The sequence below is a fragment of the Cenococcum geophilum genome (genome assembly GCF_001692895.1).
Source record: "Cenococcum geophilum 1.58 unplaced genomic scaffold K441scaffold_62, whole genome shotgun sequence".
Classification (NCBI taxonomy): Eukaryota; Fungi; Ascomycota; class Dothideomycetes; order Gloniales; family Gloniaceae; genus Cenococcum; species Cenococcum geophilum.
This window is the reverse complement of record NW_027137620.1, coordinates 45,652-58,148: the sequence shown is the minus strand read 5'-3', so window position 1 is coordinate 58,148 and position 12,497 is coordinate 45,652. Positions and strand designations below refer to the sequence as shown.

The 12,497-nt window shown below is 35.9% G+C and overlaps 1 protein-coding gene across 1 annotated transcript; it reads right to left on the bottom strand.

Annotated features, from left to right (window-relative positions):
• Nucleotides 1-9,638: 9,638 nt before the first annotated feature.
• On the bottom strand, nucleotides 9,639-9,923 carry K441DRAFT_586180 (uncharacterized protein; the record flags this gene model as incomplete). The annotated part of the gene is made up of 1 exon (XM_067644617.1): nucleotides 9,639-9,923. A coding segment is annotated over one exon (285 nt), but the record flags the coding sequence as incomplete, so codon positions are not given.
• Between the last annotated feature and the right edge of the window lie 2,574 nt (nucleotides 9,924-12,497).

Below are 12,497 nucleotides of genomic sequence, written 5' to 3'. Positions count from 1 at the left end.
AGGATGTAAGGAAGGGTAAAAAAAATGAGGTGGCTACTAGGTGTATATAGGGGGTATACTTGGCAGAGGCACCTGTAGAGGCTATCGGGATATAGCGGGGACCCGATGCGGAGCTTCGTGTAGAGCCTCCGTACGCAGAGCTTCGCGCAGAGCTTGTGCAGAGCCTCTGTACGCAGGGCTTTATGTAGAGCCTTGTGCAGAGCCTCTGTACGCAGAGCTTTATGTAGAGCCTTGTGTAGAGCTTCGTGTAGAGCTTCGTGTAGAGCTTCGTGTAGAGCTTCGTGTAGAGCTTCGTGCAGAGCTTCGTGTAGAGCTTCGTGCAGAGCTTCGTGTAGAGCTTCGTGGCAGAGCTTCGTGTAGAGCTTCGTGCAGAGCTTCGTGTAGAGCTTCGTGCAGAGCTTCGTGTAGAGCTTCGTGCAGAGCTTCGTGCAGAACTTCGTGTAGAACTTCGTGTAGAGCTTCGTGCAGAGCTTCGTGCAGAACTTCGTGTAGAGCTTCGTGCAGAGCTTTATGCAGAGCTTCATGCAGAGCTTCGTGCAGCATTTAATTTTACTTTTCTGCCATTTTAGCATTTTCTAGCATTTAGCAGCTAAATGCTAATACTTAATTATAAATGCAGCATTTGGCGGCTAAATGCTAGTACTTAGTAATAAATGCAGCTAAATGCTAATACTTAATTATAAATGCGGCATTTGGCGGTAAATGCTAGTACTTGGTAATAAATGCGGCATTTAGCTGCTAAATGCTAGGAAATGCTAGAAATGCTAAAATGGCAGAAAAGTAAAATCAAATGCTGGTAAATTTTTTCCTGACGTACCTTAATTAATTTTAACGGCACCGCAATTACACTAAATCTTACTGCTTAAGATTAAAGAAAGGCTCCGCTGGAGTAAAGGAGTGCCGCTTTTACTTTCTACGCTCTCTCTGTAATAAGGCCGCTGTATTAAAGGATTAAAATCTATATCACTAGACGTTCTGTCCATAGCGTAACAATAAGCTTCTTAATAGCTATAATTCAGCTATAATACTAGCGTGGATGGTAAATATTAATACGTCGCCCGCTATAAGTATATTAGTAATAGTTAACTATATAGGCAAATATTATAGTAAGAAAGAGAAGAAGTTAACTTCCTACTAGGAGTTACTCTAATTAGTACAGCTATACGCCAACAGTCTTTATACCTTTAGTTTAATAGTAGCTAAGTTTATATATAAGCTTATTACTAAACGCGATTAGTTAGCGTAGGAGGTATACCATCTGCTTCTTAATATTCCCCTTTCTAAAGGCTTAAGGAATATAGTAACTTTAGACTACCGCTAGGAGGATAATTGAAGCGCTATATATAAGCTTAGGGATAGGCAACTAAGAGGGTACTGTAAGGCAGTATTGCTAAGGTATACGGTAGGGAGTAGGCAAGCCAAGCATAAGTCATATAGGGAGTCGATAGAAGAGGACGATATGGTAATAAGGGTAGGCAATAGCCTCGTACTAAGATGAACTAATAGGAGAGGAAGGAGGCTGCAAGCCTGAGAAGCTTATAAGGGGTGGCCAAGGCCTAGCCAAAGGCTAGCCTTGGCAGCCCCTAAGAGCTCCTAGGATGTAGCCGAGTAAGGGACCAAAAGTACCCTTACAGGTACGGACTGTCTAACTATAAGAAATATAAGCGCTGCCTAGATAGGGTAGAGGACGTTACTTTCCTTAATTTTCTACTCTATTTTAATTACTCTACTTATAAGCGTTAACTAAGAGTAAGGCCTTAAGTTATATCGTACTTTCCGCAATATAANGGCGATCCTTNCTATCNNTAGTATNCTAAGTTCTNCCGTATAAAGCTTATTCTTTATTATCNNTANAGGGAGTATAAGGAAGTGGCTACTTATACTAATAGATTTGGGGCCCCTAATTATATAGCTTCCAATTAGGCTTATATTAACTCTTATTAGCACCCACTTAACTACTTCTATAATTAGAAACTAGAGAAAGGTTATAAAACTGCTAATAATATTAATAAGTTTAAGGGCGATTTTGTAGATAACTTAGAGCTATACTAGTCCTTTAAGGCCCTATATGCCCGCGTTTAAAATACTAATAGAGTTAAAATTAAGAATCCTAACAGGCTTAGTAATAGGGAGCTTAATTATAACTATAACTAGAGTACGCATTAGGGTACGTACCCGCAGCTTAATAAGAGGACTTATTAGTAGAAAGTATGGCTATAGCCTCTACCATAGAGCCGCCTATCTTAAATAGTAACTCCGTCCTCCTTATAACCAGGTCAGCGTTGTATCTATAACATTATAGTTAATTACTACAGGCAAATCTAAGTAGGCATTAGCCCCTCCCTACTACGGATTAACGTTAATAGAGAGGTAGGAACTAGTAAATTACATCTTATTACTATTCTCTCTACTACGCTCTATAATATAGTAAGGGCTATTAGCAAGCTAATGCTATTAGCTTAAGCGGCCCCTACTAGGGTAGCTACCTTTAATATTAACGGTAGAACTATATACGATCTATTAAGGTTGTTAGTAAATTGCCTATTTAAGGACTTACCTGCTGCTAGTCTTACACCTCTATAATAGGCTTTTAAGGATATTTACTATCTCGTCCTTAATAAGAAATCTATAATCGGGCAAGTATATCTAGCCTAGATTAATTGCCGCCTTTATTAGATCTACCCTATACGTAACAACAACTACTTTAGAGGCTTAAATATCTTACTAGTAGGCAATTTCTATTAGCTTCCCCCTATAAATTAGGTGGTCTTATATAGCAATCTACCCACTAGGCCGTTAGAACTCGCTAGCTACGGAAAAAAAGCCTATAAGGTAATTAACCGAACTACTGTTCTGGATTAAGTTATACGGTAGGGTAGTAATAACGCTAAGAGCTTTGCATTTAGGACTGCCCTTATAGAGCTACGTAGTAATTCTGTAAGTAAATTAACCTAAAAGCTTCTTTTAACTAGGTATAAGCAGGGCCTATCCACTAATAAGGTTGCGGGCTTTAATGACGTAATTCGGCTATATGGCACACGCGCTGCTATAGGTAAGTATAACACTACTTAGCTTCGCAACCTTTTACAGCCAGTAGTGGCTATTAAGTTAGTTAACACTAGTATAGGTATACGGAAAGTTACTCCTAATTAGTGCGATACTATAGAGAATCTAGCCCTATATATTAGTGTGAAAGTAATACTAATATAAAATATCTAGATTAAACTAGGCTTAGTAAATAGTACTACTAGTATAGTTAAAGATGTCGTATAGAAGGGATACGCGGATATTAAAAAGGATTAGCCTTAGTTACTACTAATTATAGTAGATGGGTATAACGGACCTACCCTATTTACTCGGTAGGATAGTAAGAAAGTTATCCCTATATTTTCCGTACTTCGTAAGTAAAAGGGTATAAAAGGCTCTTACTTACAGCGTTAATTTCTAATTACTCTAGCTTTTACTCTTACCGTATATAAAAGCTAGGGCCTAATACTTAACTGGGTAGTTCTAGATGTTAAGGAAAAGAGAAAAATAGCTAGGCTAACCTATATAGCAATCTTATAAGTTAAGAAGCTTTTAGGGCTTATATTTAAACGTAGGTTTAATATAAAATAATTTTAGTTATCTATAAGTAAGACTAAAGAGGCATAATAAGAAGATTTTATACGGAGGTAGTAGTAATTACTCGTAAATGAGTTTTCCTAATTAGGAAATTATATACTGGCTTAGAGGTAAGCAGAGAATATAGCATTTATCTTAGTTTTTTAACTTTTAAATAGTTTAACCGCGAAATCTAATTTTCTAAATTTTAACCCCCCTATCTGTCCTACCTTCTTACCGCTTTTAGAGCTGTTAAATATACATATAATAGTATATAGGGAGAATTAGCAGTACTGCCGGATTAATATTACTGCTATTTATAGCGTTAATTAATTTTTAAAAATTTTAAATTTTTTTAAAGGGAGAAAATGTTGCTTATATAAGAAGTCACGTGACCTTTAAAAATACTTAGGACCGTATATTAGCAGCCATAACTTCTCTATACTATAGTTAACATTTTATATATACCGTACCTAGAGCTGCTTATAATAACTATTACCTATAAATCTGCCGATTTATAAATTAAAAATTAGATATAGTTAGAGCTATTAATAGGGGTTATTAATCGCGCTCCCCGTAACAAAATTTTAGATTTTAGTAATCTAAACTAATGAATTAAATTAAAAGTTTGGAACGTCTAAATAAGGTTCTGCTAAGACGCTAGCTAAACCCTAACCTAGACCCTTCCTAACCTATTAAATTCTAAAAATAACAACCTTTATTAAATTAAAAATTAACCTTATCCTTAATAAGCCATCTAATTAGATTTAATAGTTCTTTATTATCTAAAACACAGCCAAAACTAATAAGGTATAGCAGTATATTAACCTATCTAAGAAGAAAAACGATTTTCTAAAGCTAGAACTACTAAGTCGGCCTATACTAAGGGATATACTACCTACGGCTATATTAATAGCAAAGCTAGACCTAAACCAGCTTACTGCCTATAACTAGCTCTACGCCGAATATAAGGACAATTTATGCGTATACTAGAAGCAAAAACAGGCTATAAATGATATTAATTACATCGTTTGCATTATATTAGTAGCCTACCTTCCACTTATTAACAGCCTTAGTAATTAGTTACATTAAATATTTAAGGCGTTTCTACTACTATAGTAGCTACTACAGTAATAGAGATACCCCGTATTTTGGTAAGTAATTAAGCCCATCTTATACTATTAGTACTTACTAAATTACGTGCTCGTAGGGCCTCCCGTCTATAAATACTCCCTCCTTTATACCTTTCTTTCTTCTTTTCTTCTTCCTTATAAGAGCTAGAGGTGCTCTAATACTCCTCCCTAGTCCCTATTAAGGGATCTATTAGTTAATATGGCAATATAGATAGCATCGGACGATAAGACGGGCGAGAGAGGACAGAAAGGACGAAGGAGCCTTTGGTATATATTAGTTGAGTAATATTACTAGCTATATTATAGCTACCTAATCTCCTATACTCGTAAGCCTCCTCCCGTCTATAAATACTCCCTCTTTTATACCTTTCTTTCTTCTTTTCTTCTTCCTTATAAGAGCTAGAGGTGCTCTAATACTTCTCCCTAGTCCCTACTAAGGGATTTATTAGTTAATATAGCAATATAGATAGTATTAGACGAGGAGATCGGTAAGAGAGAAGATAGGAAGGACGAAGGAGCGTCTAGTAGGTGTTAGTTAAGTAATATTAATGTCTATATTATGGCTGCCTAATCTTCTATTTATAGGCCTCCTCCCATCTATAAATACTCCCTCCTTTATACCTTCCTCTCTTCTTCTTTCTTCTTCCTTATAAGAGCTAGAGGCGCTCTAATACTCCTCCTTAGTCTCTATTAAGGGATCTATTAGTTAATATAGCGATATAGATAATATCGGATAAGGAGACGGGTAAAAGAGAAGATAGAAAGAATGGAGGAACCTCTAGTAGGTGTTAGTCGAGCAACGTTAACGGCGGTTTTTGTTACCTAAAAATTGCGTTATATAATAATATTTAGGAACGTAAATATATACCCCCGTCCTATACTTACACTACTATTAAATATTCTAGATTTTGTACTCGGAGCTACTTATAATAGGTATTCCTAAAAGATCTACCGGTTTAAAGCTCTATAATTAAATGTTATTAACGTTTTATATAGAGGTCGTTAATTAAGCTCCCAGGACATAATATTTAAAGTTTAACACTATACTAATATTACGACCTTCTTGCAGTGGCCAAGCCACCCCCAATCTCCTCCCCTCCTCCCTCCTATTACTTAGCGCTAAGCTATTATATCGTCGCCACGCCATTGCGTCGTCATACATCTAAACTAGGTGGGTAATAACGTGGTTAATAGTTATTAGGTATTAAGAATATTTAGTATATAAAGCTTTAAATTGGAATTATAATCTACTATATTATATCCTACGTAGAGGGCTCTGCATTAAAGCTCTGTAATCTAAATATATGCTATATTCGTAACTAATATATTCTTTAAGCCTAGCTTAAGTAGGGCGCCTTAGTTACTGTAGTAGATCTTTACCTAGCAGTAACTAAGGTGCCTTAATCTTACTACTACTTCTAAATTAAGTAAAAGCTCTATAGGGGGGTCCCAGGGGGTCTCCCCCTAGAAAACCTTATCTCTATATATATTAATTAAAGTCTATATAATAAAGCTCTAAATTAAAGCTTTGGGTTAATTAATTGGCTTATTAAACTCGGGTTAAAATTTTAGTTAGGAAGCCAACTATCCGCATGTTATTGTCTAGTGCAATAAACTTAAAGCCTTAAAAGGTAGAGAAATACATAAGAATAGGAGTAAACGTAAGAGACGTATACTATGTAAATACCGGACTCGTGCCTTACTTTCACTAGGTCATATCAAACGCCCTTTATTTAAGCAGAGAATTCCAATGTTCAGATCTTAACCGTAACAGTGCGTCCAAGAACTTAAGCGTTGCTTATCATGAATATGGAGAGAACTAAATCAAAAAATCCTTATATCTCAGAAATTCCACTAAACCGTCCATTCTGATCCCATTCCTTCATCTCCTAATATAGGGTCCCGCGCTTCTTCAACTTCAACGTCGCTAGTAATCTATTTGGACTAAAGTGGTGTAGATCTGAGGTCAAATCCACTCTATCTACTAAAAAGACGATTTGGCTCTAGGAGCGCCACGGAGCTCCAGTGTAGATATATACTATTTATAGTAAGTCTTAGCATGACTTTAGTGTTATATTTGGGGGGTAGGAGGCGTTTAAACTTACTAAAAAAGATTATTAGATTTGCTAATTAGTTTCCTTATTACCTTCCTCCGTAATCTTATCGTCCTTAATAACTATTACCTTATTGCCAGGCGTAGGCTCTTCCTCGGAACCAATCTCTTCTTCTTTAATTGTATTAAGCTCCTCCTTAAAGCTAAAGCCCTAAACGTCCTTAGGTTTAGTAGGTGGTGGAGTAAGAGCTTCCGCAGCCTTGCGAGCCGCGGAAGCTTATAATGGTGATATTAAGGGAGTCGTAGGCTCTTCTTCTACCTCTCTAATCGCCTGATTGTTAAATATACCTTTCTGCAGGCGACTATACGAGTGCCGAAGACACTTATTTGCCTTAACTATATCCATCCGTAATTAAGAGCGATAATCCTTAAGTAGAATCTTACAGCTGCTAAATAGCCTCTTATATTTATCCGATATAGGAGGTACCGCGAGAATATTAAGGGCAAAGCAAGCTAAATTGGGCTAGCTCTTAAGGCGATCTAACTAGTATTGTAAAACGTTAAAGTATTTGTCATCGCTAATAGGCTCACAATTAGTCTTAAGGTAGGTAATAAGATTGCCTTTTTTAAGCGACGGAGTTAACTAATCTTAGTAAGAGACTTTAAGGCGCTTATAAGCTCGAGTAAAGGTATACGTCTTCTCTTAATTTAGCTGCTGCGGTAGAGAGTTTAAATAAGGTAGATTTAAGGGCCTTACTAAATATTTATCTTTATATTTAAGCCAGAGCTCTGTAATTAAAGCTTTAACTATTAGAATTTACTTCTTCTTTTTATCTAAACTCCCCTATTACTACTTAAACCACTTTATTTTAAGTGTTAGATTTAGTACAATCGCTATATAGTACGCTCTAGTAATATCTGCCTTCTTAAAGTACTTCTTACACTTCTGCTATATAGCTTCTGCGCAGCCTGCAAGATATTTATAGCTTTATACCTTATAGCGGCTCTACTATAGCTTTTACTTCTTAGCTAAAATCTCTAAGAACTTTTGCCTTATAGTATTAAGCTTATTTAGAAGCCAATTAAGTATTTAAAAATGGTCCGTAAGATTTGTTATATTACCTTTTACTATAAGAGTAGCCTTATAAAAGGTTTCTAAGTAATTATATAAGTATTTAAGCTCGTTCTAGTAGTAAGGTTAAAGTATATCGTCCTTAGTAAGAGGCTTTAAGGTAGCTATTATATATTTATTATAGAAATGCTTAACGCGTTTCCGGCAATTTAGAAAGCGACTTATAGCTATAAAAAGGGAATTCTATTGTATTTGATTATTCTAAATTAACTAATTAATGTTAGTATTAATCTATAAGATAAATTAAATATTGCAACCGTATAGAGACTCTTGCGATTTTTAACCGGCGTTTTAGAAAATCCATAACTAAGCTAATTAACCTCCCTACTTATAACGTCAGAGGGGTACAATTAGCTTAAATCTTAACACTAAATGCCTATATAAGATCTTTGTACCTACCTTTAAGCCATTAAACTTAGTTAACGAACCTCCTATTTAAATCTTTATAAAGAAACTATAACGCTAGGAGGTTAGACAAATATATTAGACAATATTATAAAGCAATCCAACTACTCCGCGCTTTCGCTAAAGCTTTTTAACGGTTGCTATATCCTAATTGCGATAGGCCGTAGGGAGCTGCTTATAAATCTTCTTAGAGTCCTTTCCTATAATAAACGCCTAAGCGTAAAGGTTTATAATATAGCTAAAGCAACGTAGCCAACGTGCCTTCCGCTATTTTACTAATATATTACTATAGAGAGCTTAAAGAACTGCATTGATATAAGTATTATTTAACTCCGAATTATCAGCTATAAAATATTCTATATTACTACAGATCTCGTACTCCTTAAAGAGAGCGATAAGTATACTAGTTTAATTCTCGCCGCTATATTTACCTAAAATCTCTCATAATCCAAGAACAATATTATAATGCCTTCCTCTCCTGTTAATAAAATAAGCAACTACCCTAAGAACTATATACGTATTAGGGGACGTCTAAAGATTAAAGGATATTAATATCGCGCTGCGAGCTTCCTTAAGGTCCTTCTTTAATTACTCCTTCTGTTTTTTATACGCCGTAATAACCCAACCCTAAATTATATTTGCGGCCTTTAGAAGGAGCTTCTTAAGGCCTAGGTATAAGAAGAATAGGAGTTATCAGAAATACACGTTTTTAAATTGGAAAAAGGTAATATAGCAATTTTTTTTTTTTTTTTTTTTTTTATATCCATTGTATTATACTACGTACAATACTGCGCATGCAGCCTTGGGCTATGGCGCTATAGTTCTATATANATAAATCCTTTCTAGGCAGCTTAATATATACTAGTAGCTATGTCCTAGTAGTTTATAGTTTCCTAGTAAAACACTAAGATACTACAACTACTAGGGAATGAGAAAATGGTAAGAAAAACTATAAGAAATCCTAACCCCTGTCNNTGTCCTTTTGCAATTTATTTCTATTCTTTTACTCTCTAATATCTTTTTAAGAGTCTAGTAGGAGTTGCCTCCTTCTAGAATCCTATCTGTTTTATTCTTCCATAGAATCTCNTTCGCGTACTAGTTTAGCAGCTTTAAGAGTCTCGCAGTCTTTACTATTAGCAAAGTGTTTTTCTTTACAATTAATGCAAAGAGGGNTNGTATGCTGGNAAGGCTTNCCTGTTNTTATACAGGTAGAACAGGAATGGTCTTTAGATAAATATGCAGCCGCACAGTATCTGCAGGCCCTAGTAGAGCACCTGTCTCCTATATGGCCAAATTTTTNGCAGCTCGTACACTACGTAGTAGGAGAGACTTCGAGGTATTTTACTACCTTAGTAGCTGTACCTGCAATTGATATCTCTTTTTGCTTAAGGATTTCTTGTCTTTTTTCTTCGTTCTCTATAGTAAAAACTATAGAGCCAAATCTGGTCTGTAGATTGTGTCTTTTTTCGCTAGATAAGATCCATCTAGGTAGTCCTTGTATCTTTATAGGATTAAAGGTCTCAATTTCTTCTTTTAGAAGCTTAGAGCCTCCTTCTCCTAGGAAAGGTAGGGTAGGAACCCTATGGGCTATAACTTGAACCTATGGTTCTAGTTTTTGTTCTCTTTAGAAGGTAAAGCAGTTATACTAGATCTCCTTATATTTAACTAGGAAATCTATATTATACTCCTCTGTAGTAGTAAGGAGAATATTTTGTTTTCCTCTAGTTCTAGCTATAGACACTAGTACTAGTTTTTCTACTTACAGTTTTGATGTAAATAGTTAATTAACTTTATTTCGTATCGAGAAGATATCTAAAGGTTGGTCCTTTTTGTCTGTAATTAGGACTAGCTTCCTTTTTTATAACTGCTTTTTCTTACTTCTAGTAGAAGTAGGAGGACTCCTACTAGAAGGAGGTGGTAGTGAGGAGGGTAGGGAGGACGAGGAAGGGAGGTTCTTCCTTAGTCTTTCTGCGTAAGTTTCCTTAGTAGGGGCTACCTCCTTACGGAGAGCCCTTACTTCTTCTACTAGCCCTTTTAGGACATCTTTTTCCTTTTCATTTCCTTTTATAAAGGGATTTTCTCCTACTAGGATACTCCTTGTATAGTCCTCTAGCTATTTAACTTGTTCTTTTTTTTCTTCTTCTTCTAGCCCTTTATATGCCTGGGTTAGGCTTTCTAAAGCTTTTTGTAGGTATTATTCTGGAGAAAGGGGAGGAAAAGGTATAGGTGTACTAGGCGTGCCATCCGTAGTAGTTATTGGTTTCTTTTTTGTAGGTTTTTGGTTTTCTTTTTTAGGAGAAGTTTGAGGATGTTCTCTTTTCTCTCCCTTCTTAGATAAGCTGGGAGGAGAAAGAAAAGAAGATGAAAATAGAAATCTATTATCATTTCTTTCTATAGGGGTTTCGCCTATAGACTCGTTGTCGTCACTTGTCTCTATAGGAGGTTTCTTTTTNGGCCTNGTAGGCCTTGGCATCTTNTAGGGGGAGTTTTCTAGTTTTTACTATCCTTATACCCTTTTTCCTTACTAATCCTACTAGAGGATTTCTGGGGAGATTAGGTTTAAAGGTAGTAGTNATACTAGACCCCTNGTATTNGTGGTGGTAGTAGTNGTAGTNGTTTTAGTGTTCCTGTCCGTGCCTCGCTTACAAGCTAGGACCACCCCTAAGAAGAATTTTCTGTTGGGGGAAAGGGGGTAAAACGACAATTAAATCTACCTATAGCTCGCTAAGCAGTAGGAATTGGGTCTTGAAAGTTAGAAAATCGATTGTTTTTGGTGGTAAGATGGGTATGCGTAAGTTTTGAAGTGCGGCGCTTCCTTTTGGTAAGGTTGCATGTGTGGTAACAGGTAAATATAGCAATATATAATCTATTAAATTAGGAGCCGTTTAAAACTGTTAAAATTATAACTTATCTTAAGAGCCTACTAAGTAGGGTACTCCTTAATCGTTAGCTGATCTAATTTGGGTAGACTACTATTCTAGAGCTCGCCGCTAACCCTATGCATATTATAGTCTTCCGTAAGGTAATCTAAAGCCATATACCTTCATTTTAACATAATTATAAGCTCCTAGTGGCGCTTCTGCTTTTTATAAAGCTAGCAGTAAAAGTACGTAGTTTTGCCATTTAAATCTTTTAGGAAGATATCCTATTTTATAAACGCCGTTTTAGCTAAAGCAGCTACTATTACCTCTTACTATAGCACAAGACTCTATATAAAGTTAGTGCTAGTAAAGTAACGTATAATATATATATAACTCACTAGGTTATTATAGGGGACTATAGCCTAGGCTAAGGGGTCTTCCTTAGGGTTAAGCGTTATTAGGCCGGTTAAAGTAGTCTTAAAGAGAATAGTAGGACGCTCTAGTCCGCCGGCGCTAAGTTTATAAGGGTCGCTCGCATACTATACGTATACTACTCGCTAGTATAGTATAGTAGTACTAGGGCCGCCTATAAGGCCTATAACCCGCAACTTTTACTACAATATAGGCAGTATAGTATTAAGAAGTGTCCTCTTACTACTATTTTTAAAGCCTTTAGCATAATCTAGGCGCCGGGATAGTATATTAGCGGGATTTACTTTACTTAGCTTATATTTAATCTTAAAGTTAAACTTAGCTAGTTTCTTAGCGTACCGGGCCTAGTAAGTAGATAAGCTCTTAGTAGTTATAAAATACTTAAGATTATTATAATTATAAAGTACGCGTGTTGCATACGTAGCGTATTTAAGGTAGTAGCGCTACGTCTTAAAGCATTACACTATAGCGAGTAGTTCCTTATTATGCGTATTATACTATACTTCTAGGTTAGTAAGCTTCTAACTATAATAGGCAATTAGGTACCAGTAGAGTTAATCTCCCTATCCTAAGGGCTGTAGAAGTATACTACTATAGATATAGTTAAAAGCGTTAGTAATTACCATTAAGGGTAAATTAGGGTTAAAGTGGCGAAGTAGTAAATCCTATATAAACGTAGCGCGTAGCTTATAGAATACCTACTACGCGTCGTTAGGCCAGGACTAAGGTTAATACTATTTAGTAGGCCTTTTTAACTTGCGCTTCTGCTTCTTCTCCCTATCTAATATTAGGTTGCAATGTGCCTATATAAAATATATATGTAGGGGGTATATAGTATCTAAATAGTTCTAGATAAATCACCTATAGAAATTAGCGAA